The sequence below is a fragment of the Bombus affinis genome, chromosome 5 (genome assembly GCF_024516045.1).
Source record: "Bombus affinis isolate iyBomAffi1 chromosome 5, iyBomAffi1.2, whole genome shotgun sequence".
Lineage (NCBI taxonomy): Eukaryota > Metazoa > Arthropoda > Insecta > Hymenoptera > Apidae > Bombus > Bombus affinis.
In genome coordinates, this window is record NC_066348.1 from 14,057,727 (window position 1) to 14,084,793 (window position 27,067).

At 43.2% G+C, this 27,067-nt stretch overlaps 1 protein-coding gene across 4 annotated transcripts in view; it reads left to right on the top strand.

Annotated features, from left to right (window-relative positions):
• LOC126915941 (protein outspread) overlaps positions 1-27,067 on the top strand; it is a 212,640-nt gene that overhangs the window by 111,386 nt on the left and 74,187 nt on the right. For all 4 annotated transcript variants that reach the window (XM_050721144.1, XM_050721145.1, XM_050721147.1 and 1 more), the window contains exon 3: positions 8,981-9,046. In XM_050721144.1, the coding sequence (XP_050577101.1) occupies positions 8,981-9,046 (66 nt within the window). The remainder of the gene's footprint in view (positions 1-8,980; positions 9,047-27,067) is intronic.

Consider the following 27,067-nt stretch of genomic DNA (forward strand, 5'->3'; position numbering starts at 1 on the left):
GCTTTGTGTCGGTTTAGTATAGGTCAGGTAAACGTACACCATCTATGGTCTTTCAGCGTGAATAGAAACTCGTGATACACGAATCTTTCAATAACAACGATCAAATTCTTCGAGTGCTAACGCATTGCGTAACTTTTTCCTTTGTCGTTGAAAAATTCTGCAATTAAATCGTTTCGATCGTAGCTTAAAAAGAATGTGTCTGCATTTAACTCGTCAGAGTATTTCGTTTGATTATTCATCTTTCGTCATTTAATTCAATAAATATTTAATAGAACCTAGAAAGAATAAAGCTAGACAATGAAACGATATTCGTCGGAATATTTCTTTGCAGCATCCATTTTCACAGCCAATAAATGTTTATGTACTGTTGAAATTATCCTAACCGTTCCTCACAATGGTTCAGCCCGGCACACGTTAACCGATTAGCAAGACATCGACTGAACAAGCAAACACGAGCGTTCACAGAGTACACGGGACATTCGTCGCTGACTTTGCCGGCGACTTTCACTCGACGACGAGAGTCCTCCGGTGCTTTCTCCGATGCACCTGTCTAGCTTTAATTAAATGCGGTCGGACGGTGTTGACTCGATCGGCTCGTTGCATTTCGGATCGATTGCGCGTCGAACGTGACCGCTCGCACCTGTGTGCACAGACCAACGAGATCGAGATCGATTCCACGTAAAGAGCCGCGCGTGTAACGGTAGCCGTTCCCTCCTACGAGAACAAGTAGATCTTTGTCTCCTACATATTTCCCATTCTTCCACGGAGAATTCTTTGGCTGCACGGCGATAATCAAGTAGCAATAGTGATTTATTAATATAGATGACGCCTTTGTTCGTGCACAGGCTTATTATGAAAGTACTGTAGACCGAACACCTGTACACAGCTTCTTCTACGAACGTATTTAATTGCGTGTTATACTGTACGAAATATTTTTAAATGAACTTTTCCATACAGTGGTCCTTTCGTTTGCAAGTTTCAATTGTAAAGAAACATATGGTATTGAGTATGGTAATAAAAATCTGGCTAATTATGTACGGCAAAGTTCATTTGAAAATCGTTGTTTTCAATCTTCACGAAAATCCGCTACCAACTCTAATTCGAGATTTCCATACAGTGGTCCTTTCGTTTGCAAGTTTCAATTGTAAAGAAACATATGGTATTGAGTATGGTAATAAAAATCTGGCTAATTATGTACGGCAAAGTTCATTTGAAAATCGTTGTTTTCAATCTTCACGAAAATCCGCTACCAACTCTAATTCGAGATTTCCATACAGCGGTCCTTTCGTTTGCAAGTTTCAATTGTAAAGAATCATATCGTACAGAGTATGGTAATAGAAATCTGGCCAATTATGTACGGTACTTTCGAATTAGAGTTCGTAGAGTTCGAATTAGATTTTTCAATCCCGTGAAAATTAAAAACAACGATCTTTGCACGATCTGTCTGATTCAAGTTTTTTCTTCTTCTGCGAGTATCCTATCGTATCAACGAGAGTTATAAGCGATCGACATTGATGGCGCATAAAACGATCGATGTTCCGATCCGGCGTCACGCGATCGCTATTATATAAAAGCAAAAGCATCGAAAACCTGCACGAGTCGACAGTGTCGTGATGTTGAGACGATTCGCGATACGAGAACGTATCATGACCGGAGTCTGCGTCGATCGTGACGGATTGCACGGATACGATGATCAGTCGTTAGGAAGTGCACGTAAAGCCGTAACGACCGATCTCGTCGTAGATTATTCTATCAAGGGTGCCAGCAGGCATGAACCGATGAAAAAACGCGGTAATGATTAATTAATGGATCGTTGTTGGTCTCGTAGCACGAATCGATACACGTCCGATAGAAGAGACGAGATAACGATTGAGACAAAGACGATTGAGAAGGGAGAGACACGATAGATGCTCGATCGATCGATTTCCGACGCGTACGATGACGGTGGGTGTTTCCAGCCACCGATGGGCCGGCTAGATCGCGCCGCGCGATACATACGGTAAATTGATATATTCGCGCAACAGGAAAACCACGCCGGTAGCCTACATTCTTGATAAGACACCGTGACTAAACGTTGGCCTCGGTGCCCGCTACTCCTTATGGACGGTTAGGTGGTCGAAGATAATCGATAACCATGAAGTACCTTGGTGAAATTGGAACGTTCTGAATCGGACCAACAGTGGATAACAGATCTGATTCGCAAGGTCGATGAAAACGCCGCGAATCGATTCGTTTTATTCGTGGGTTCAATCATGTGGAAGGATCGTTGTCTCGCTGGAAGTATCCTTGTCGTACTTTATAGAAATTTATGATACGTGTTCGTAAGAGAGGGATACGCAGGAACAGGCGTTGAATTCAGACGTAATTGAGTGTTCTAGAAGATTTATCAAATTTTATCGTTTTTGAAATTCCTAGGGAAAATTAATATCGACTTTTATCGAAACGGAACTGTAATTATTGAATCATGCTCCTGTACCGTTTCAACTTAACGTTGCGAATCTGTGAGAGAACTCGATCGAAGCAGACAAGGTAGCCGGGGTACTGAATTGGCGTGGAAGGGAATGTTGAAATTCCTGCGGCACGACTATCCTCGAGGATCACCGGGAAATAGGATGGACTAGAGTCGTAGTTGTTTGATCAGGGAAATCGCCAGCAGTATCGTTAGGTCACGTTACCGTTGAGGTCAGATTGGTCCCTTCAGCAACCTCGCCCATTCTCAGCTGGTACACGGGAGCTTAAGTGATAGCGGCAGCCTATGCATGGTAGCACGCTACGCTATGACCACGCCACGCGAGAATCGTGAGGTAAACACGGACACGGAGTCGAAGAAGATACAAGCTGATCGGTGACCAGGAAGTCGCACGGGAAGTCGAGACGTTCGGTGCCAAGTTACCATGTCACGAACACCTTCTATGCTTCTTTTAAAAGATCCCTCTTTCCCGATATTCTTCGCGTGATAATTATTAATCTTTGTTAAGAGATGTTTCTTAGAATCTCACGTTATGGAATAACGTCGAGCTTCTTTTTTTACCATCATCTTCTTCGTCAAGAATAACGATCGAGATAAAATATTACAACTTTTGCAAACGTTTGTAGTGTTATAATAACGTGTCTACAACAACGTATAGATCTACCAATATACTAAATTAGCCTGAAGTTTTTCTTGAAATTTCCGCGAAACTCAAGACTATTGTCGTTATTGGTATTTCAATTTTGTCTTTTTTTTTTCAGGAATTTATTTTATCGAATATTGTATATACGTTTTAATGATGTTATCCAATAAGATCGCCTCGGTTACACGTACGTCGGTTTCGCGCCAACCATTCCGCTCTAAATCGTGATGGTATCGCTCGACGTTACGTGCATCCTCGCGCTGAACATCAGCGCGCATCAACGCGTGCTCCGACGATAATAAATTCGTCCGCGTTCGTTCTGGAAGCGCGACTCGCCTCCTCGTAGCCGGTGCCCGCTGACTGGACCGCTTTCTAACTTCCGTAATCGATGGATCTGCGGAGGGAACGATCGCGACGCGATAACGCCGCGGAGAACGGCCGGGAACCGGTGATTTCAACGCTCGGTGAGGAAACCTTCCCGGCGAATACTAAATAAGCTCGCGATGCCACCATCCTTTTACTCACTATGCAGATTGTGATGTTGTTTGCATTTTTATCTAAAGCTATTCTTAGGGAATTTTATTTTTTATTAGTCGATTTAATTTACCCAGCCGTCCTTATTTTTACTTCTCTCTAACCCTTTTAATTTAATTTCTTCTTTGTCGAAAACCGTTGAAATTGAAAAGCGTCATTCTTTATCGCGTTTTTATCAAAAGAGCTTTGAAATTATGACACAATCATGATGTTATTCATATTTTTCAAATGTTGAAAAGAGTGACAGAAACCCTTTCTTTTCCTTTGGAATTTTGTGCAAAATTCTCAATACTTTAGTCTAAACTTTTTATTGCAGCTGTACTTAAGTAATAAAACTTAGAAGCAGCTGTTTACGATTCAATCCGATTAGGTTTGACCGAGATTTATGACAGCAGGCTTGGGCTCGAAGCGACACATCTGGTCGCTAAAAGTAGCCACAGTCAGGGGATGGACGTTTTTACCTAACAAGAGGTATGACATAGTTGTATAGCTCTCCTTAAAAGTGGAATTGACCCAAGGAGTACAGAGAGGTACATAGTAAAGTACATAAATTCAGTTCCACCTGGACTGTTGACAATTCGTTATTGAACCTAAGATTATCGTCATTAGCATCTCGAGTATCTAATAATCACGGTTAATTGTCAAATTCTGTAATAGTCATATAATCACCTTGTGAATTTATTATTATATTGATTTAGGGACTGAGTAATCGTTGTTATTATAATATAATAGAAGTCTTTAGTGAGAACTTATTATTGTGTAGTGAGATTGTTTATTGCTGGTGAACTTCATTCTGTAAGAATCATATTGGTACCGTTAACCATCGTCTATATTGTATAATGAAAAATGGCTAATCCAATTGAAGGTTCGTTAACCCATTAACCTACAACTTGCGTTCGAGAATTTTGGGCCGAAAACGTAAACAAGCTCGCGCAGCCTTCGAGCTATTCGCACGACTTGTGTAGTACGTATTACTGGCTATGCCCGTAATATTTACGTTTGATTCGATCACCTACTACAGGCTATATCCATAGTTGTAGGTTAAGGGGTTAAACACCCATAACCCCAATGCTAACTCGACATATATATATTTAATCAAAATCAAATTTAGAGAATTGACGTTGTTTGATAACATATTAAATTCTAAAATCTCTCTTCCATGAAACATTTACACTACCTGCATTCGTTTTGTATAATTTCTATGACTAGAAACTTTGACATACGATGTAGCCAGTTCAGCAACGATTGTGTATAGTCTTGTGACATCGTGCAAAATTCAAGTACGTATAGTGTGAGTTTAGTGATCATTAGGTTTAACAGTCGGATGTTTTGGATTAATGCTTTCGCTGTAAGCGTTATAAGCAGTGTAGACGACGCGACGCGTAGTTTCTCAAGAAAATCGTGTCTTCGGTTTTGTCTTAGTCATACGATTTGCATGTAGGAACGTAACGAGATACATGAATCATACTCAAACGTTCTATTGTATTCGTTCTCTGATGCTTTTTATGACTTTGCTATATTTCTCTTATCTGTGCATCGTTGTACACGGTGTGCAGTACGCGGGAAGCTGAAGCTTCTAATTATGCGAAACTTCATTGCTTTCGTGACACGAATCATTATTCAAATCTTACAGGCAGATTTTTGCATCAAAGACTACGTATTATCAACGATATATTTCAATATTCTGAAATTCGCTCTTAACGAGCATGCTATTAATCTCTCGCTTGATAATTTTGAATTATTCAGGATACGGCAGTGTATTATTAGCGGTGATTGTAATTACTTGGACAAAAAAGAAAAAAGAAAAAAAGCAGAAGAAAAAGAAGAGGTCTCGAAAAATCGAAATAGTAAATAAAAGATCATAAGACGAAGGATTAAAGTTTGAAGATGATAAAAAATTTGTCAATAATGGTGTGCTCATTCGTAAACGCGTCAGTACGAATCTATATTATGCGAGATAGAGTTGACATAAATTAGAGACGTGTCTAAAAGCGTGTCTAAGCGTTCTCTGGATCGTAGCGATGCGAAATTCCGCGTGTCACCGGTGACAAAGTGGTATGTTCACCTTTTTTATCCAGCTTCCCCCTCGAGGAAGCATCCCGTCCCGGATGATCGACGCGACGCTGGTGTGCCGATGAAACCAGAAGTCCTTGATCCGTGGGCGATGCAAAACGATCGTCGCTGTACCCGGAAGAAGGTGCGGTAGGTCAGCGTTCCGAAGTTGCCTCTGTTGGACCGATCGATACTGTCCATGGATTCGTTACCGTTATTTGATAAAAAATTGCACAAGTTTCGGTATTTCAGTGTGCCTGCAGTTACCTATAATCTTAAGAAATATCATTCAACGAAACGTTTCTCTGTTTCTGATTATTTGGAATATTTACTTTTCTTCCAACACGGCGATTTATAATAAATTAATCCGAGTAATTGAAAATTAAGAGATTACCCTGTAGTTTCAGCGAATTAAAGCTAAAAAGTATCATAAACCGTATAATATTTTTGATATTCCAGCGTCTTCCATTCATTCGTATTCGATCGAGCGATTTTCTAGGATCGCGAGATAAGATGCGATCTAGAAATCTTACGAGGCAAATCTCGTTTCCTGTTGTTCTTTATCGCGGTACGTTCGTAGAAACGCATTTGGCGGGACAGATACAAGTGTTAAGAGAATGAGCCCAGGTCGTTATCTCGGTCGTAACTGTTGGAACGTCGGTGATTTTACTCATCGATGATCGAAATGAACAGAACGGGTTGAACCAGAAACAGCCTGGTTGGTGGGCGGTGTTAACGACCGGCTGTTCAAACCAGGAAGATGTGGTAGGTCAGGAATATGCGGGTCCCTCGATGCACGAAATTACGATGCACGCTCGAGAACAGACCTATTTTCTTACACAACGTCGACCGACTTTAATTACCAATCACCTTAACTACTTTTTTCTCTGCTTCTTTGCCACGCTATTCAGCGTTTACTAAATACATCCATTGTCTGGAAAGTTAGAATTTTGATCATCTACGGAAACATCGTTGGTATCGAAAGTACCAATTCTTCTTTTTCTTCTTTTCATCCTTAAATATTTAACGCGATCCATCCTACGCAGAATTTAACGAATAATTTAACCTACACACAGTCTACGTCACTATACACCCAAACGGTATAAACCATCGACCTAATCAATTTTAAGGTGAGACCCTACTTTATCTCTTTCTTTCCTCCTTCATCCGAAACAGTTTCTATTTAGAATATAACTACTACCATTATACATTCAAAGGAGTTCGAGCCATCGATCACACTAAATCAGTGCGAGCAACAGGAACACCAATTCCGATTTTAAAATTAACATTAGACCCTACTTCGTCATCCCTTTCCCTTTTCATTCACGAAGCTTCCCCTATTGTCGCGCACATGCATAGCCGCTTGGAAATTTAGAGCGTGTTAGAACTTGGAAAGAAACAACGACTTCCTTAAGCAAACGAATATTTTGTTTCTAATGTCGCTATTAACACGATTCTGCTACGGCATTCAGATTGCGATGAATATTTTCAAGCGACGCCAGAAGAACGTAGATAGACGCGTTAGAAACTTTCGAGCGAAAGTAACGTAAAAATATGATACTGTAGAAAAATCCGCAGTCTAGCAGTCGTAAATCTAAAGCCGCGTTTGCAAACTGTTCCAAAGTATGGCACGGTAGCCGAGCGTGCACCACTGGGAGAGGGATTTTGCGGATTTTCGCACGTTCCCCACGAGGTCTATTGAAGCGAGAAGCCACGGCGCGGAGAAGCGTTGCAGCTCGCTAGCTCGCGAGCGTTCCACGAGGAAGAGATTACGGGCTCGTTCCGTGCTTTCTCTCGCGCCGTCTCAATCCCGCGGCATTGTTCGTCCGCTTCTTCTTCCTCTTCCTTCACGAACAGATCTTCCCACGCACGTGCCGCGGCTCTCGCGTACGAGGCCCGCTGAATAATTACCAGATGAAGATACCGCCGCCTCGTGTAGGCTGAAATCTCGCCTTTCTCTCTCTCTTTCTCTCTTTTATTTCGTATCCCTCTTCTTATCCTTCTTCTTCTGTTCGTTCTCGGATGGAGGAGGATTTTGCAACGGTACCTAGGCTGCCTGTTTCGACGACAACGACGATGTCGCCGTCCCTTCGCGAATCATCAACCCACGAGAATCGACCCCTCGTGAACTGTAACCGCTTGCAGGGTGCCGGCGAAAACCAGTCACAGTTACGCGGTTAAGTGTCCACCGGATAGCTTCATTCTACGTGCCCACGCTTATCGCTTCGATATCGTTGAGATAGCGTGGTGGGACGCGAAGCCGCGGAAAATGTAGCCCTTAAAATGTAGGTTGTAGCGGCACTCGATACCAAACTATGACCGGACGACGGCAGAGCAGTGGTTAACGCCCAGACCAGGTTCAACTCCTGGCACTGGTAGACCGATTTTTCCTCCACGATTCCTAACTGAGAAGAAGACAATCCGGATGAAGACAAAAATCATATACCAGCAGCAGCACTATCACCGACCTACTATGCACCTCAAGGTGATCAATGAGCGATCGCAGTGAACTGTTAACGCGATAATCGAAAGTGAAACAGAGCGTCGGTGGAGTGCGAAAATTTTCAAGCGCCTGGACGAACTAGCCGGAGTTGTTGGATTTTTCTGGATCTAATCTCGCTTTAGTTGCGACGAACGAAAGGGATTTCTTGATTACGATCCTTTCGTATTTTCCTTCAATTTGAGAAACGTGGATTGAGAGTGACGGGAAGAACCTGGCAAGTTTACAAAATAGAGGGAAACTCGCGACGAATGACGGACTAAACGCTGTACGGCTTCTTTTCTTAAGCTTCGTTCCTAATTAACGGCCGCGGCGTGCTAATTGTCCAGCTGCCACGTCCAGAGACTTAGAGATTCCTGCATGTAAGTTGGACAAGTCCGACCTTGGTTTCAGCGGAATTCTTTTCACTTGATGCAATAAGCGTTTCCACGAAAACGACCGGGTGTCATCGAAAGTGAATTCTTCGCGTTCTTTGTCCCTTGCTCCGGACTAATCGTTCCTTTTAACACGCTTCCAAGTTTCTGAAACTCTACTTGCGTGAAAGATACACCGTGATGTATAAAATAATCTGAAAAACGATCGATTTTGCAGAATTTTTTGTCATATATTCCTGAAACAATCAAATTTCTGCCCTGTATTATTACATAGATGGTACGTAACTCTGCAAAGTTATTAGAAGAATTATTAATTTTGCAGTACTCGTCGTAAATATTTTAAACAAGCATCGCATTTTTGTTCGCGAAATATATCACTGATGAATTCTTGTTAATTTATTTTTCAGAGATGGCAGAGAAGATGGTTCGTTTTGTACGACGATGGAGAGCTGACGTACTCGGTGGACGAGCACGTGAGTATCGTTAAATTATCGTTTAACGCAAATTCTCGTTTCGATACACTCGTTGCAAACGGCCAATCGATGCGTTGTCGAAATCCACTTTGCCACTGACAGATCCGTTTAGCGTCCTGATACGGTTTCATTCAGCGAAAATGATCGTTCCACTAACGAAACGTTCAGCGTACCACTCGAACGCGTTAACAACACGAAACACCGGTCTTTCTTTAACACTCGAACGGTCATAACCGGAATGAACGTTGTCTGCGTTGCTTTATGACGATCATAATGGCTCTTTGTGCTCGATATACGAAGGACGTTCAGATGCGTATCATTCAAAAAGGAATCTCATTGTGCAGCCATGTCGAGAGTGAAAGTCCATTGATTTAGACACTCTTTAAATATTCTTCCCGCTGTTTAACACTCTGTAATTCTTGCAAATTACTATGCGGTCGTCCTTCTGCAAGGATAATGGCCATACTTGGATTAAAGCGAAAAATTCTAATCCATTTTTTTTCTAATCCTTTACTCGTAAGTAAACGAAGCTTCGATTCGAACGAATTATTCTTCTCCAAAATATTTCTGTCCTTCGTTGTGACAATTTGTTTAATTAATTAAACTCCTTAAGGAACTTCTTTTAATTGCTGAGGAAATGTCCTAAGCTTGATATGCAAAGTCTATTAAATTCCCAAACATAATTTCTACCGTGTATTCGCTGTAAAGGATTTTATTACCGAATTCGATGGAATTGCAAAAGTATTTCGTTCGTTCGACCTAACTAACTGAACGCAATCGAGTTATGAAAAAATGGGAAATGCAAGTCACGGCAATATTATTGCAAATTCTAACGCAAAGAGGCGATATTCCAGAGCGTACAAAGCGGCGCGGCACGAATGGCGGACGGTTATCATCGTTGAGGAATCGTGAACTGTCAGGCTTGGAACATTATGGCAGGCAGTGAATCAAAAGCTGCCCCTTGAAGCGGCTCCCTCGGAGTCTAGGAGCAGCAGAGGTCGGAGTCAATTGTAGTTAGCGGCCGAGCACGGCCATCGTCAGCACCATCAATACCATCGACATCGTCTAGGCCGACGTGGACGCCGGAATAGACGCGAATCTCGCTGCTAGACTCTTCCTCTTTGACGTCGATGACCGTGGTTACGTTGGAAACCGTCAGAATTGATTTAAACCCGGACTGATGGCTGAGTAAAGACCGTAAACTGTGTCTTCCGCGGTTTTCTTTAACGGTATGGACATTGTACTTTACCTGACAGATACGTCGGAAATCTTTTTGCAAATGTTTCTGAATGGCTAAATTGTAAATTTAGACGTGTTCTTACGCGTTCACTGGTCGAGACATATACGTCGATGAAAATTATGGAATTCTAGTATAACATAGCCGGAGATTTTTCTAATCGTCGAATCTAATTTCATCGTCGATCAGGAATTATCAGATATTTTATCAAAGTTTTTCACGAGTCGATCGAGCCGATTTTTTAATATTAATTGTTTCTTGCGAAACACGTATCGATTTAAAAATTTCGCCACTTTGTAATTGTTGCTTTCAAATCAAAGTCGACTGACTGACCAAAAAAGGGAAAATAATATCAGCAGCTTTCTACCTGAACCAATCTTATCCCACCTTTCAAGGTCTCCGTCTCGATATTATTTTCCCATACAACGATTGCTGATCTCGATCTAAAAATAAAATTATCATCTCGTGGCGTATTATCGATCTCGACAAAGAGTCCTCGACGAACCGACGTTAAGTATCCTCAACAACATCGATCTTAAGGACTCACGTTACCATATTATGCATTCGATAATGTATTGCCATACAGAGATTGTCACTTTCCTTTGGTCGAGGAGGATCGAACTTTTAACTGGATACCAAGGCGGGCCGTAGTTTATTATCGGCGCCACGACACGCGAAAACGAAATTAAAATAACGACGTTTGATGGGGGATGGCATTACGATACGGTGTTAAAGGATTCGCAATGGCCGATTTGCGCGCGCGCCCGACAACTTGGCCATCACCGAAGCCAGATTAATGGTTCGGTCGCGGGCCTTAAGAGGGCCATTCGTTTCGAGAATAATCTCGGTCGAAAAATGCGAAAAGATAATGCGCTACGTACGGCGAATGCGTGTCTTGTCCCTTTCTCGCCCTGTTCTTCGTCGAGTCGTTCTGGGCGTCCTTGAGATGGAATGTGAAATTGGGCTAACAGGTCGGAATCATCCAGACGTTGCTGGCGCTTTGTACAATGTTGCCAACAACCTTGCTCCGTTTTATTCATAATTTATTTACACAAATTCTAATTATCTTGCTTGTTAAACTTCTTCCTATAAAATTTCTTTTCGAGTAGATTAAAAAATATATTCGTGCTAAGTAGACGATTAGTGGACGGCGAGCTTTGTGTGTATAGAACATGCGAAAATATATTTTACGTATAAGATGTTCAAAGTACAGCGCTCTTCGAACGTTTCATAGGTAAAGCAATCTTCTATGTATTTTCCATTTTTTTTTTTTTATCAACAAAAACGTTAATTTCCATAAACGTCCACGGTCGAACGACAATAAGATTGTAAATATAGAAACTTAACGAAACTTCAGAAACAGGAATATCGAAATCCTCCTTCGTCAAACAAATGTACGCAGAGTCAAGCATACTCGATCACTTGCATCTTGTTCGACCACGTAAATACGAAAACTCCTTTCGCTAAGCCCAGCATCTTCGAAATTCTCTCTCCTCTGTTCCAGGCGAAGTCGCAACCAGCGAATCACCGATCGAAAAAGGTAAACGAGGAATGGTAGCGTCCCGTCGCGAGCATTTATCAAGGTTCTCTGAACGGGACAGGCGTAATCCGTTCGATAGGGCTGGCGCGGGCCTAATAATCGATAGTTAATTGGAATTGGCATTTCTCAAGGGAACTCCTCTCGCTACCTGTTCGTTCGTCGAATGGCTGCCGCGTATCTACGCGAAATGGCCACCGGTGGCCAATTATGCAAATCCTCTTACGGGAAAAGGACGAACCGAAGCGCGGGGGATTAGTCGTTTGAATTGGAAACGATTAGCCGCGTTACGCGAGCGATCGATGCGGTTCTCGCAATTATCGCCAGAGCGATTTTTCTGCCCGAAGATCGAAGAAAGAAATTGGATCGGCCGATCCGCCATTAATTACCACGAGTACTTACTTACTCGCGATAAAGCCGCGAGAGCGCGAACGATTCGTTTTCTTCGTCGTCGTCGTTGTTGCGTCTCTTCTTCCTTTTCTCGATCCGTTCGCTTTCTTTCGTCATGGCCGAGGATGGCCTCTCGAGGCGAGCTGATCACTCGCCCCGATTACCAGCTTCTACGCTCCGCTTGATTTACGCGCGCCTAATTAAATGAATTAGCCACTTGACACCGGCGTAAATTACGAGTCGATCGTAGCCTCTTTATAATATATTTCGATGGTTCCCGGGATGATCTTACAGAGCGGAACGTTGAAACTCGAAAGTACCACACTCGACGAACACTCTGGCTTGGCTAATGTTTCTTTAGTAGCATTAGCAGAATTTGTAGATCGTAAAGTGTCAATGATCATTCGTAATCTTGATTCGTATTTTGAGAGTGAAACGCAAATAACATTCTAGTACAGAGTTGTGAACACGCAGTTCACTCGTATATAACAATTTCTTCAAAACCATCACCTTCTTCTAACGTCATCTTGCGAACAAGTTGGTCAGCAGGGTTTACGGTTACTCGCAATTAAACTGTACTGTAATTGGCGCTGGAACACCGTTACGATATTAACGCGACCGGTAGGATAATCGGTAGAATCGTAGGTGGAACAAAGGCGTCGTTAATGGCCGCGTTTTCCCCCGGTTATTATTCTCCACGCTATTACGTGCACGGTTCATTAACATTTATCGACGACGCAACCGTTGCGTCTCGCCTGGTCTGGCCGATGGCTATCGTTTAATTGGGGTCAGCTGATTAACTTGGCGTTTAGGCGAGCGAGTAGTTACGTATACAGAGCCTCACGAGGGGCAAGAATAAAAAGAGAGAAGACGATGGCTGGTTCGCATTGTTTGTTCGATGTCGTTATCGGCCTCGTCATCTCGACGTCGTTCTGGCGTTCTGCAACGTTACCTCATCGACGACACGTTTCCTATTAGTCTCGCGGCCTCAGACGGCTCGATCACGTTAACGACAGCGTGAAAACGATCCATTCGATGAGACTTTTGTTCGACGATTTGCGCCATTAAGCGTTGCCTGGCTGCACCCTTCGTATGGGATGTGCCGCGATCTTGCGCCTCTTCAACCAAGAGGGGCGTTGCTTTGTATTATGACATCGTGATAAAAGGTGGTTTTGGAATTTAAGAGGCTTTGCGGTGTCGGCAGAGCAAGCGCTTGCATTCAGACGTCATTGTGTCGAATCTCTTCGCTTTCTATAGGGAAAATAATCAGCGTGTCTGTGATTTGAATTTTTTACACATTTTTTTCTTGTATCTAATTATATGCACATATAACGGTGCATCGATACGTTGATCTTGTACTGTCTAGATAATTGCTCAAGGAAACGCTTCGATCCTGTTGATGTTATCTTATTAGATAAGGAGGAACGCGTGGATGAATCTGTAGAAATATATATAGAAATAAGTGCAAGTGTATGTTGATCCAGATCCTCGCTCTAACAGTGTTACATTACCATGGAATGTGATAGGAAGCATGTTGGTACATTTACAGCAAAGGACATTACCAAAAAAATGAACCTTGTTGTGTAACTCTAGCTGAAAGTTACAAGACACAGCAATAAAAATCTACTTATAGCTCTCTGTTTCTAGACCTTGTAACCCAAAACAACATTCATATTCAAGGGCACAATAATATCAACCTCTCCATTTTTCATTTTTATTTACTTCACTAAATTCTATGTGTCGGGTAATAGGTATACAACAGAAGAACGTAGAGTTTTCCTAGAAGTAATTACTTCAACAGATCCAACGTGGAATATTTATTATATGTATAATTAGAGGAAGAATACGATCAGTGAGACAGGATGAGTTCGATGAATCTGTCTTTCAAATCATAGAAACCCAGATGTTTTACGTCGATAGGAAAATCACATACGAACCTTAGTCACCAGCTGTAAACGCCGTAGTATCGTTAATTTCTCGACGCTGTCGACTGTCTACGTCCTTTTCGAAGCGGATAAAGCGAAGCCGCGACGATCGTATTTCGTACGCGTTTTATCGCGCTGAAACGCAGCCATAACGTTAGATTTTTGGGAAAACGGTACCGTTATCATCGCAACGCTGCCGCCGCCGCGTCGATCTTAGGTCAAGCGAAACCGGAAAAGGTGAACGAGCAGGTGCAAACGCAACTTGAATTGCATCGTTAATTTTTTACGTGGTAGAAATGATTGGATAGTTTATGTACGCCGGAGTTTCATACGTCTCAAATTCTAACCAACGTATTCACGGTAAATCTGCTAGCAAATCCACTCGAACGAAAACTTTGGTAAGAAAGCCATACTTTACGATAGAAAATATCGGAAACTTCATGCTCGGCGATAGAAATCTTTAAACTTCGATCCTACGATTATCCAACATCCTCGGAATATTCCCCATTCTCCAATGTACAAAAATATGTTTCCAATGCGAAGCAACGAATTGCCCTATACTCGGATCAATGGCCCATTGCCGATAACGCGCCGAGTATCTACCGGTTTAATACCCGATTCCGGTGGTCTGGTACAGCCCCTAATCCTCCCTTATTCCACGAAGCCCGTTATCGTCCAGCGGAAACTGTCGGCTCGAAGCTGATTCGAAGCGGCGAAGATAACAGAAGCTGGTACCGCTAACGTAGAGACGTGGGCGCGTCCATTACCCAACTCTTCAACCTGTTCGAACCGCAATCAGGCTCACGCGAGACTCTACGTCCGACGATGGCTCGAAACTAGACCGAACCAGCGACGGGAGACTGTAGCTTAACGGGCTGTAGCAACGTTTACTCCCCTCTGTCGTCGGTCTTTGTTGGTCCCTTTAACTCCACGTCTTCCTCCGTTTCTCTTTCGTGTTCGTCCTTCTAGACGCTATGCCCTCACGGTGAACAGTTAGCCGGAACACGGAAGCTGGCTTTTACGGTTCAATGGAATGCGATCGGAGACCATCGGATCGATTCTGTCGATTCGACGAAATATTCGGCTTGCAGAAGATACTTGTAATGATAGTCGGAAATACGTTGATGTATAATAATACGGTAAACATAAGGTGATAATAGATGAACAACAATTTCTGTTTTATATTATTTTATTGAATTAGGTATGACCCATTTCGTTCTATCTCCATTATTAATGCGTGCATAATCTAATAATCTAATATAAAATGAAAAACACTGTGCGTCTATTATTTCTTTATAAAACGAAAGAAACTTTTCGGACGACCTAACATTTGGCGTTTAACGATATATTTTTCTAAAGCGAGCATCTCGCGATTTTTTGACTCGTTGGGTCTTAGTTGGAGATAGGCAATTGTTAGACTAATTTTTGTTAGTCTACGAGGCGTTTGGTCGTTAGGAAGATGTATCGTTTATGTATACATTTTAAAAAAGTTAGATTCGTTGTATGTTAATTTGTAGGATTGTTACTTTATAGATCGAAAAGTTTAAGACGCTCAGGATCACTGTTTGCGTGTTTAAACTAACGATTTTAGTTACATAATCCGGCATTAACGTAAGAGAAATTGGAAAACTCGACTGCGTTTCTCCTTTAATTCTAATTTGTACGGTAGTAGCGTGGCTGATCGAATTTCCACGGCGAACGAGATTTCTAGAGAAGGTTGCGGGATTTTCACGAAGGGAGAAAAGCTTATTGGCGGAGGTATCGAGAGTGGAAGGCGGACCGGACGAAAGCTGTGGCCACGTAGCGGGGCTGAAACTCATTTCAAAAATTCCTGAGGGAGAAGTATGTAATTATCTGGGAATAATGGACACCCTAGGCGGCCCGGGTATCTTTCGTCCAACCGACTAAACCCATCCGAGGCGCCAGCGGATTTATTGTCCACGTTGACGGCACAGCGACGTATAAATTACAATTTCTTTTTATCCGTATGGTCCTCCGGGCTTGTCGCTGGTCCTAATTCGAATTCTTTCCTCTTTTCAATTTTTTGTACCACGCTAATCTTGCAAGCACTTCTTATCGTTGTTCTCGAAGCTTGAAAACCAATCTGTAACATCCGAGGAAATTGTATTTAGCCATCTACCATTTCTAAGCTGTATAAAACTCGGGTCTTGTCATTTTCTTTCCACCATCTTTCGTTTTTCTGCATTTAATTTAAGATATTTAGTTATTACTTTGTACCAGTTAGAGTAGTAAAGCACGAGGAATTTCAAATATTTCGACGCATCTTGTAAAATGAAAAAAGAAACGATAGACGACGCGGTAAAAAGTTTTATGGAGATCTGGAAATCTATGGTATGCGACACGACAGTCGTCGAACTTCAACTGTGAAATAAAAAGTGCAAAGAAATCGACGACAAATCCAATTTGTGGAAATCCTCGCGATAAATCTTACCTCTCGAATACTACGCTCTTTTTTCTCAGAAATCACAAACACTTGGAAAGAATCTGCAGAAGAAAGGATCCAAGGAAGAAAGATCCAGAAGGCAGTTGGATCTTTTATCGGTCGTAGTTCTCTTTCTCGAAACGGCCTTTGTCAAATTTTCTGTAGACCCGACCGGTCAGAAGACTGGTCGACCTCTGGTCTTGGCTTTTTCTTCTTCCTTTTCCCGCAGACATCCTGTTGTCGTATTGCTCCCGTCCATTTGTGGCTCGATCCGACGTGGACGAGGCAAGAAACACACGGCGACCGTGGATAAGGGGATCCTCGGGTGGGACAAGGTGTCAGCCAACCGCAATTATCAGTAATGATAGCCTCGTGAGGGCCCGTTCTAGCGGCGACAGTTATTCGCCGCCATATTGATGACCGGTCGCGCATGAACGAATGTACGTGACCCCACGGGATCATTGAATCATACCAGGATCGCCAGTTTTCCGTTACCTCTCCTCGAACGCACAATCACGCAGACACAGCAGATTCTGTTTCCCTGTGCTTGCTGTATCCAGCAAATGGAAAGGAGGGAAAACCTTTTTCGAAGTTGTCGATAGGTCGATGGATGGTTGTCATCCTCGATTTAAAAATACAAAAAAAGTTTTCAAAGACTCGAAGATCCGAGGATTAACAAATTCAAAGCATCGATAGTTTGATGGTTGAGAAGAATTAAAAAATTCAAGGATCCAGGTTTTAAGGATTCGAACATCGAAGAATTGAATGACTCGCAGGTTTACAGGCTTAGAAAGAGAAAAATTCGACCATCGTTTCCATCTCCGTACGTCCAATCTCCCAAAATCTCAAACCCTCGTGCTACCTTCTGAAAAATTCCAATCTCCTCGCCATCCTATACGTGTAGCGTCTGCTCACGATCCCGTAGCTCTTCTCCGCGAGAGCACGGTCGCGATTATTCTCGCGGTCGTTGGCAGCGGTCGAGGCAGAGAGCAGCTCGCTCGCCAGCCGGCCGCGAGCATCGATGATAATAATTATCGTGTTACGATGGATGACTTTCTCATTCGTCTGCTGGCCGGAGCGTCCGCTTGCACTCTTGGTTGGCTGTCTCGATTGCCCCGCGTGTGTGCACAGAGGAGATATCGGATCGTTTGTCTCGAACTGTCTGCCGCTTCCGTCACTGGGTCTCGCGAGCATGCGCGCGCGCGCACGCTCGGATCAGCGTGCACAGCCACGTATACGTCGTTACTCGAGCGGATTCCTATCAGTGACATGCAAATCGATCTCCCGGCTCGACCTTTGCTACGAAACAGACGTATCTCTGGTAGGCGGTGGTGTATCTACCAGCCACGGCGTACATATTTACGTGGAGCTATCGTTGACTTCGATCTATACCCTTCGGTGGAACGCTCTTCCACCCTTCGAAGCCACGTTTCGCCCGCCACAGCCTTCTTCTAGCTTCTCCTTCGCTTCTCCGTTTCTTTGCCCGTGGTTCGCTGTGTTTTTGTTTCTTGCATGCTTTCGGAGAGCTCCGCCGGTTTTAGGGGTTTCTTTGGTATAGTGGCGATGGCACGTTAAAAGTTTATGCAGATTTTTAAGGCCCTGTGGTTCTGCGTTGAGAGAGTGGATTTCAGGTTTGACACGAACAACGTACGCTTTTGTGCCATAGACGAATTTAGTAGAAATACCGGTTAGAAGCTTGCAACCGCCACGTATTTCGTCAGGCTTAAAATTCTGAAGAAAACGTTGATTTACAATTCGATCTCTTCGGAACGCTTTTCAACGAAGAGCCTATCGAAGAAAATCGCTAATTGCTAATTTCACTGCATATAGCGATTGAGGGGACAGGATCGCGGTATCCTGTTTGATGTAAACGAAAAGAGTTCGAAAGTCATTCTGGTTCGAGAAACTCGAAACAAAAATTCGAGAATCAGAAACTCTAATTGTTAAGCCCAACGATCACCGAAAATAACACGTCTCCATCCGACGTTTCTCTAAAATTTCCTGACACCGAAATTGTTAGAATCAAAGAAGCGAAGAACCCCGAAGCGAATTCCCTCGAGCGAATCCTTTCTTCTCTTTATTTCATTGACGAAACGAAATCGGGGGTTCACGAATCGTCGGTTTTGTACCCGTGAAAGAGGACTGTTCACTAGGACAATGAGAGGTTGCTTCTTTCTACGTTGGTTCATCTTCCTTTTGAAAACTGGCCTTCAGCCACTCCAGGGCTTTATTTGCCTGGTGGTCCTGCTCTTTTCTCTCTTTCCTCCCCCTCCTGTCCCTCTTCTCCTTCTTGTTCCTCGTCTTCTCTGGTCCAGATGCTGCACGAAATCAGTGAAGTGTTCTTACCGGTGAGAGCTGGCCCCACTGTGGCGCCCAAACGAGTTTTAAATTGCATCGGCCAGGCATTTGAATGCGAAAACACGCGAGGATGCAAAACGGCCCGTCTAAACGCACCTGATTGTCCAGTTCCTCGCTCTAAGTTCTTCACCTCCTCCTTTTCTTACCCTCGAGGCCCCTTTTAGTCGGTCGTATCGCGACTTTCGACCTGAACCACGCTTTGACGATGTTGCTTAATGTTTGCGACCTGGTAACAGGTTCTTGATTAGGATGGAAGTCTCGCGGTATAATCACTGATCGTGTAGGTTTCAATGTGGCGTATGCGAAGACTCAGTCAGAGGAGGCTTGGGGCAGTAGATTGTTTTTATCCTGAGATTCGTGGAATTTTACGTACGTTTACGTCTTAGCGTCTTAAACTTAATTAATTCGGTATATTAAAACTTCCAAACGATATCCGAAACTCTCAGAAAATTATGATGCAGCACTTTGGACTTTCCGATGCGTTGTTGCGATTGCGAATCACTCGTACAATTTATTTTCCACGTTTTCTCCCGCTAATATTATACCAATCCTAATGCTTTCCTCGGAATTACAACGCAACTTATGTACCTATGTATTTCATTTTATTATCATTTTATATATTTCTACATGTTATGCATATACATTCTGCGCTTTCTTTCACCTTTATTATATTAGTTTTATATTATTATTGTGCGTATGCATGCATTGATATCTGACAATATCAGTCTCGAATTAACCACACTTCTTTGCAACACATCTAACCAACGAAAGATTGATACGATGTAATCGTCGAAGTAATTCCAAATTTTTGACCATTACTGTAAATCTATCTACTTTACATCGTTAACTAAAATCATTTTATTTCAATTGACCTAGCGTGTTTGTCGCGAATCTTTCGAAATCGCACACATATATATATATGTAGGTATATATTGGCCGAAGGCGAGGCAGAACTCGTAAAAAATTGGTCAATGAGGACCATCGTGCGTGGAAGCAGTTCGGCTTTACGCAACGTCGTCGTAACTCAGATTAAGCCGACACGCGCTGCACCCAACCACCTGTCGCATAATTTCCGATCGAAGTGCGCGTTCCTCTGGATCTACGGGTGCCTCGATCGTTTGCCTCTCGACCGGTGAAAATTCGCGGAATCGGTTGATTTACAACGAGCGAAACTACGCCAGGAGCGGCGACGAATTACGAGTCGGGACGGCGGCCGTTCAAAACAGTTGTAGATCTCCGCCATGATAAATCCCGCGTGACGCTTTTATCCCTTTCTCTCTTTGCTTTTTCGATAGTTTGTCGTGGCCTCGTAGTCCTTGAACGTGGAGTTGTTCTTGTTGGGTTTGGTAACTCGCGTTGGATTGGGTGGAGTTTAACGTTGCTACTTCGCATTTGATTTCTTATTTACGCGGTGTAAATTTAATTTTTCTAGGCTTTTCATTGCTTGTAGCACGAGGCTATGCGAGATCTACAAGACTACTATGTTGCAGAATCGAGCGCTAATCCTAGGATTATGCGGCTTAAGATTCTTGGCTTAAGATGTTAGCAGTGTCGGAGTTTATGATTCGAATTCCTTCACACCTACTTTATATCTTTTCAAACATTCCAATTCACTTTCATTACAATGATATCTTACGTTAGGAGAGGAAAGAAGAGAGAAAAAGGTATATATACAAAGGTATAACTTAGGATCGTTTGTAATACGTACAATCCTTGTATCTTCTATCGAGAGACGCTGCGAATCACTCGTTTAGTAAACGAACCCAAATAACCTATTACCTGTGTTTCAGAGTTCCGCTTCTGTCTCGTTGGCCTTGGTGTTGGAAATTGCGAGCATTAAATAATACACACAATTTACTCAAAATGCCATATTCCATATATTTCGATATATTTCTATATGGGTACAGCTAGAAGCTATCTTGAGATTTGACGTACGCAATTCTTTGCGATACACATTTCAATTTTGGTTTTGGGGTGTACATATATCTTGCGTATTTGGCGGGTAGGTAATGACTTCAATCCATAGTCCTTAGTCACAGCATGATTCAATGAGTCGACCAAGCTTCATCTTCCTTTTTGTAAAAATAATACACGCTGATCAACTTGCTTTCAAATGGTATCTCTACTCCGTGGTTTATCATATTGGCTGAATTTTCCGAACCACGTTTCAGAGAGAAGCAAATAACCAATGTTAAATCATTGGACAAGTTGGAGCTGTCATTTTCTAAGAAATATGTTTAGCCCTTGAGGCGTATGACAACCTGCAGCATAGTTACCAATAAAAATAATCGAGCCCAATATACATTTCGAAATGTTCGCTCGTTCCATTCCGATGTTTCGTGTATCGTTCGAACGAATGATTCGGCCAATCGGATCGGCCACGCCACGAAAAAATTCAATTTACCAGCTGTCCAGATTGACGAGGATGGGCCGTGTGTTTCCTGCGAATTCTGTACTCTGGGCCGGACCTTCAGATCATCCTAGATAAAAGAGGAGCTCTCTGCTTGGTATAATTTCAGGCTGGGCCCCGCGTTGCGTGAAACGCGCACGTCTTCGAGACCTTCTTGATGTTCCTCGTGCACGTCAGATACGCCCAGCACGAAGAATGGCTCCGGCGAGTTGAAGAGGACCGCCTCGGTCAGAGTCCTCTTTGATTCTATCTGGTCGGGTTTTTTGACGAAAGCGATCCTTTCAGTCCTACACGTTGATCCACCTGTAGGTACGTTTGCTTATATGCACTGTATAAGGAGTGATCGATGACCCACCGAGGTTACAGCAGAGGATTGCGTGGATCGGTGAGGCATTTGGAAGATACGTTGAATAAATTTGACGCTATCGATCCGATTTTAGCAAGGTGGCAAATCGATTTGTAGCGGATTAGACAGGTTTTTAAGGATTTTGGATACGAAGTGTGATAGGATTATTATCAGGCCGTGAATGTTCGTGCAAATTCGCATCCTTGTCAAAGCGATTTAAGAAACGGAACATTCACCGCGATTATTCTTTCAAGCTGTAAAAGCTGACCTACAAAGAGAACCCTCTACTTTTTGTATTCGCTCTTTGCTCGAACAATTTCCTCTATAGCAGAGTTACTAGCGTCTGAGTTTCCTCGTTCAATGAACTCGAAAGAGGCCGAAAAGAAGGGCGTTTAGAGAGAATAGAGAGATGCGGTCTAGAAACAATCCTCGACGCAGATTGCTCATCTCCGGGCGTGAAAACAGGATGAAAGAGGTCGCGTTTCCTTGCGTCGGGGTGACAGCGCTGGTTTTTCATCGCGTCGCACGAAAATAACCTCTCTCTGTCTCTGCCTCTCTCTTTGTCCTCTTTCCAAGGCTCCTTTGATGCGCGGAACTGAAAAGAGTCCGCGTGTTCCTCGTTGCTGAAGCGGCTCGGCAAATTAGCAGCCCTTTTGTGCTGCCACTCGTTCGTTGGCAGCCGGTGAATTCGGTTTAAATCGCGCCGCCTCGCGCTCGTGCGTGAGCTGCTCGATCGAAATGCACCGTTTGTTCTTCCGGGAAGATGTCCAGCTCGAAACCGAAAAAGGACGCGGACGAAGAAACGAGCGCGAATCGCGATCCACTCGAGCCGGCATTTCCGACAGAATGTCTTGTCTTATCCTGGATTTTGCTGGTTTTTGGAACTTTTAACAAGTTGGTGGTCCTTTCGTCTTCCCATTGGATTCAATCGCTCGTCTATCATATACGACACACAGTTGTCTATAATAAACGTCTTGAAGTTGTCGAGCACGGCAAATCTGATTTTTATTTAGTTTTCCGTGATATTCTTATTGCGTTACTACCTACTTCTATCTAATCTTTCATAATTAGACAAAGTGAATATCTCTATCTCGTGTCTTCTTCTCACTACGATATTCCCAGGGATGTCTCTAAAGAAGAATCCACTATTGTTCTCTCATCTTACACAATCGTTACATCCTCGAAAACAAAGGCGATCCAATATTATAGTTTAAAGCGGGAATACTCTTCCCTCGAATATCCAAGAAGAAAGCTCGTCTTACTCCACTAATCGCAACTTCTCCTTTCTCTTTCTCCCTCGAGCCGTGACAACCAAACAGAGCTCGATCAAGAGAGAGAAAGAGAGAGAGAGAGAGAGCCATTCCATTCATATCATCCCTCGAGAGAAACGGTTCCACGGTCGAACACGTAATTACGAAGCTGCAAATTAATGCAATGCTCCATGAACAGGAACGAATTCGCCGAATCGGCTTCGTTAACTCGTACCATTGTCCCAGCAGTGTAACGGGTCGAGAGTCAATCGTCGATGGCGCGTTGTCCTCGAAAACTCTAGCGGAGGACGAACAGGTTGGAGAAGCAGTAGCCGACACGAGATCGCTACCAGCAGAGCCAGTCGAATTAGACGTAGCAGCAATGGCCAATCAGTGGTTGGTCGCGTTACCGGCTTCTCTAATTGCATCTAATTAGATTAGAGGACCGTGTTGTAGTCGCTGGTGTTGATCAAGGTATAAGCAGCAGGTCGGCCTGACCTGGATCTTGCATTCGAATTAGATTAGCATTGCCGCTTTTAATCGACACTATTCGATGGAATAAACACGAAGAGCACGTAGACAAGTTCGTTGAGAACGGTGTTAATTGAAAGCTCGAAGATCGGCTTAGAATCGTGTGCATCGAGCGTATACACGCGACCGTGCGGCGATTTTCTTTTGTTTATACGGTTCTTTATTTATTGAAATTTATTTCTACACACTTACGTTTTAAATACTTGTTTCGTTGGAATGTCGGATTTCCATTTCGCGAACAGGAAGACAGAAGAAAAATGAATGCCAAGTTCTGGGAGGTTAGAGTGTAACTTCTTTTGTCTCGGTGTTTAATCCTTCAAAGAGATTGATGCACGCGGAGGGTCGTACATCTTAATGTTTCCACTCTATCGTGGACGAAGTGATTAATCGTGTAAGGTACGTAACGGTACAGGGATTGTAGCATTTTGAAGGGAGTCTTCCATGAGAATACGAATATTTTTCTAACCAGGCTTACCGTTTTCTTCATTTTTCCATCCAATAGCCCCAGGCCACGTAACTCGCGAATAACAAACTCTAGGAATTATCCCTTAGAAAAATCATCCCTCTATGTGTCCTATATATACTTCTTCTCCATAAGTTAGAAAAGAAGAAGAGATTCTACTCGTTAGAAAAGTCATGCATTTAGCTATCCTATTTATTCAGAAATAAATCACAAAGACACGCCTCGAAGATTCTCAAAAACCAAAATACATTCTCGAGCCGAACATAACTCATCCCAACCCTTCCAGCGATATTCACCGGAATTTGTCGTACAAAGGAGTTAAAAATCGTCAGATTTATCACCTCGCCATCTCAGCTCGCGTTTTCAAGATCGTCTTCGGCAAGAATTCTCTCTTTTTTGCGTGGCCTACTCGCGTTTGTATCGAAGAACCGCGGTGTCCCTTACAATCGCGGTACAACGAGCCTCGCGCCATGCTTCACCAGTGCTTGCACTTCGCGATCTGTCGTACTTCATTAAGAGGGTCATATAGCATCTTGAGAAGTAGAAGGTCGCCGACGAGAACAGTCGCGCTTTTCTGATTGTACGCGGCGACCAAAGGGCCCAAGGCTCGGCGTATACGTATGACCGTGCTTTTTGACCCTGTGCTCCCGTTCGTTCCGCCAACTGCCACGCGATTTATCACGCCTTTCCACGTCCCTGACGCTCGTGTTCCTCTTTCGCTATTAGGCTTGGGGGAGCTTTCGTGTTTTTTCAACTCCTGTTGCTTGGGGATCTGGCGCTGGTTCGGGAAGGGTGGGTGATTTGTTGGGGAGCAAATTGCGTTATGGGTTATGGCTGTTTACTGTGCAAGTTTTGAGTTTATCGGATATATTTGTATTTCAGATAATCGCGCTATTACAGTGTCTTTATATCGCACGTTAATTCTCTATATGATTTGAACTGGAAAAAAAGGAATCCTCTGGAATATAGTATGTAATGGTCCTTTTAAATTCTAATGATTTTATTCCTATTTCGTAATTTTACAGTTCGTTCTATAATTCAACTAATATTACGTTTAACAACTTTACAATTTTCAAGTTCTTTCTTTAAATATTTACTGTTCTAATTCTCTTCCAATTTACTGTTCTGGTTTCTTTTTGTAATTCTTTTGCGTGTACAAACTCAAACAAGTTTCGCTCAGAAGTTAACACCCCGTTATCCCAACAATAGCTCTACTTTTTCAAATTACATCTATTTATATAGCTTAAACTTTTCTATTTCAAATCGATCTGTACGAAAGAAGAAACTCCACTCAGACTTTCTATGGAGCTACGAGATTTGTTTCACCTTTGCCACAATTGCAAAGCCCATTATTTCCCAGCCCATAAGCCAACTCGTTCTTTCTCCTTGCCCAATGTTAATTACCCTTTGGCTGGCGTAAATCGTGCGTTTGCTCGAAGCGATCGTTCGAAGCAAGTAGAGGTTCCGTGTAAATCGTACATTAACGAGAGGAACCTGGCAGCGGTGGTGGTTGGTGGCTGGAAATCGATATTTTATCGTACACCGGTTGGTATCGTATCGTTGGCCGGTTTCTGGGTGGTCAGAATTGTTCGGTGTTGGCGGACGAAAAATTCTGGCGGACGCGTTCACAGGCCCTCCTGGACAACGACGAGGACGACGACGACGAGGACGAGCACACGAGGACGGGGTTGAAGTATTTACGGTCTCGTCGAGACAATGCTCACGCACCGCCGCGGATCTCCTGGCTCCTCCACCTTCGATTCCCTTCGATACCTTGTCGAGCTGTACCGACACGCGGCCAGAAAAATGCACGGCCACTGCGTGTCTTCCGGTTGCCGTTTAAGGCAAATATCCCAACGTTTCGATGTCGAAGGGACGAACTTACCTTTGTTCGCCTCTCACGATGTTTGCCTGCGTTTCAGCCTCGAGCATTGAATTTTAAATGGCATTGGATGGTTATGGAAGATCGTGGAAAGTATTTTAATTTACGAGTTTGCCGATCAATGCCGAAGGTGTAGAATTCCTTGCTGTTCGGCAAAAGCGTCTCAGAGTTTGTAATCGACGAGACGAAATTACGTTTGTTCGCGTTTGAAAATATTCCAGAGCAGAGAATTTGATTTTCAATAATATTGGCAAGTTACGAAACGCAGTCTACCTAATAGCAAAAACGTAGAACACTTTGGTGGTTTGCCCGAAGGGGCGAACTTGCCGATAGATCGTGAAAAATAATATAAAATATCCGAGTGAAAAATGTTGCGTACCACGTAACAAAATCGAATAAAAATGACAAAAAGCAACCGATAGATCGTAAATTGGCGAGAACTTGGACGCGGACACGGAAAGACGATCAAATTGCATAGCGTTGGACGTGTAGTCGAAACTTTCACTCAGCTTCCAAAGTATATCGTCGGCAGGCCATGATACCGATTGCGAACCGTGGAACAAGGAGGCTGCTTGTTATTATAAATTCAGCCGATTCGTTCTCCGCAAAAGTACGAATTCCGATTCCGGCACATGGTTGCCAGAATAAATGGTAATGGTCCCGGCTCGGGTTGAACGCACACAACGTCGGATAATGGTCTTCTGGATGCTTTCTTCGACTTCGCCTCACTTCGCTCAACTCTGCCGCATCCCTTGCGAAATGGAAAACTCTCGCACTTCTCTTCCATAATCCTCTTATTTCAGACGTCTGTCTGATCTCTCAATCGAAGATCTGCACGTTATTATTCCACGATGAATTATCGAAGAATAGCCGTGAGAAACTAAGACAATAATTAGCCATCGTCAGAATCAGAATTCTATCGTATTATGGAAGATACTGATCTCTCTGGTCGAACTGTTTAAATTTACACTGAAACTCTAGCGTGTTTGTCGAATATTTGAAAGAATTTATCTTCAAAGCACACGTGCTCGAAGCAAGCCAGGAACGAGGTAAAAAGGAGAATCCAGCGAGGCAATCGAGGCAGTGTGAACGAGGAAACCGCTCGCGGACAATTAACGACGAGATCCGCCAACGACGCTTTTTACCGCGTTCCTCGTGGTAGCGGAATCGGCGCGATGCGGATAATCGCGAGCGTTGAAGAGAATATCGTCCGTGGACACGCCACCGATAAAAAGGGACCGACGAGGAA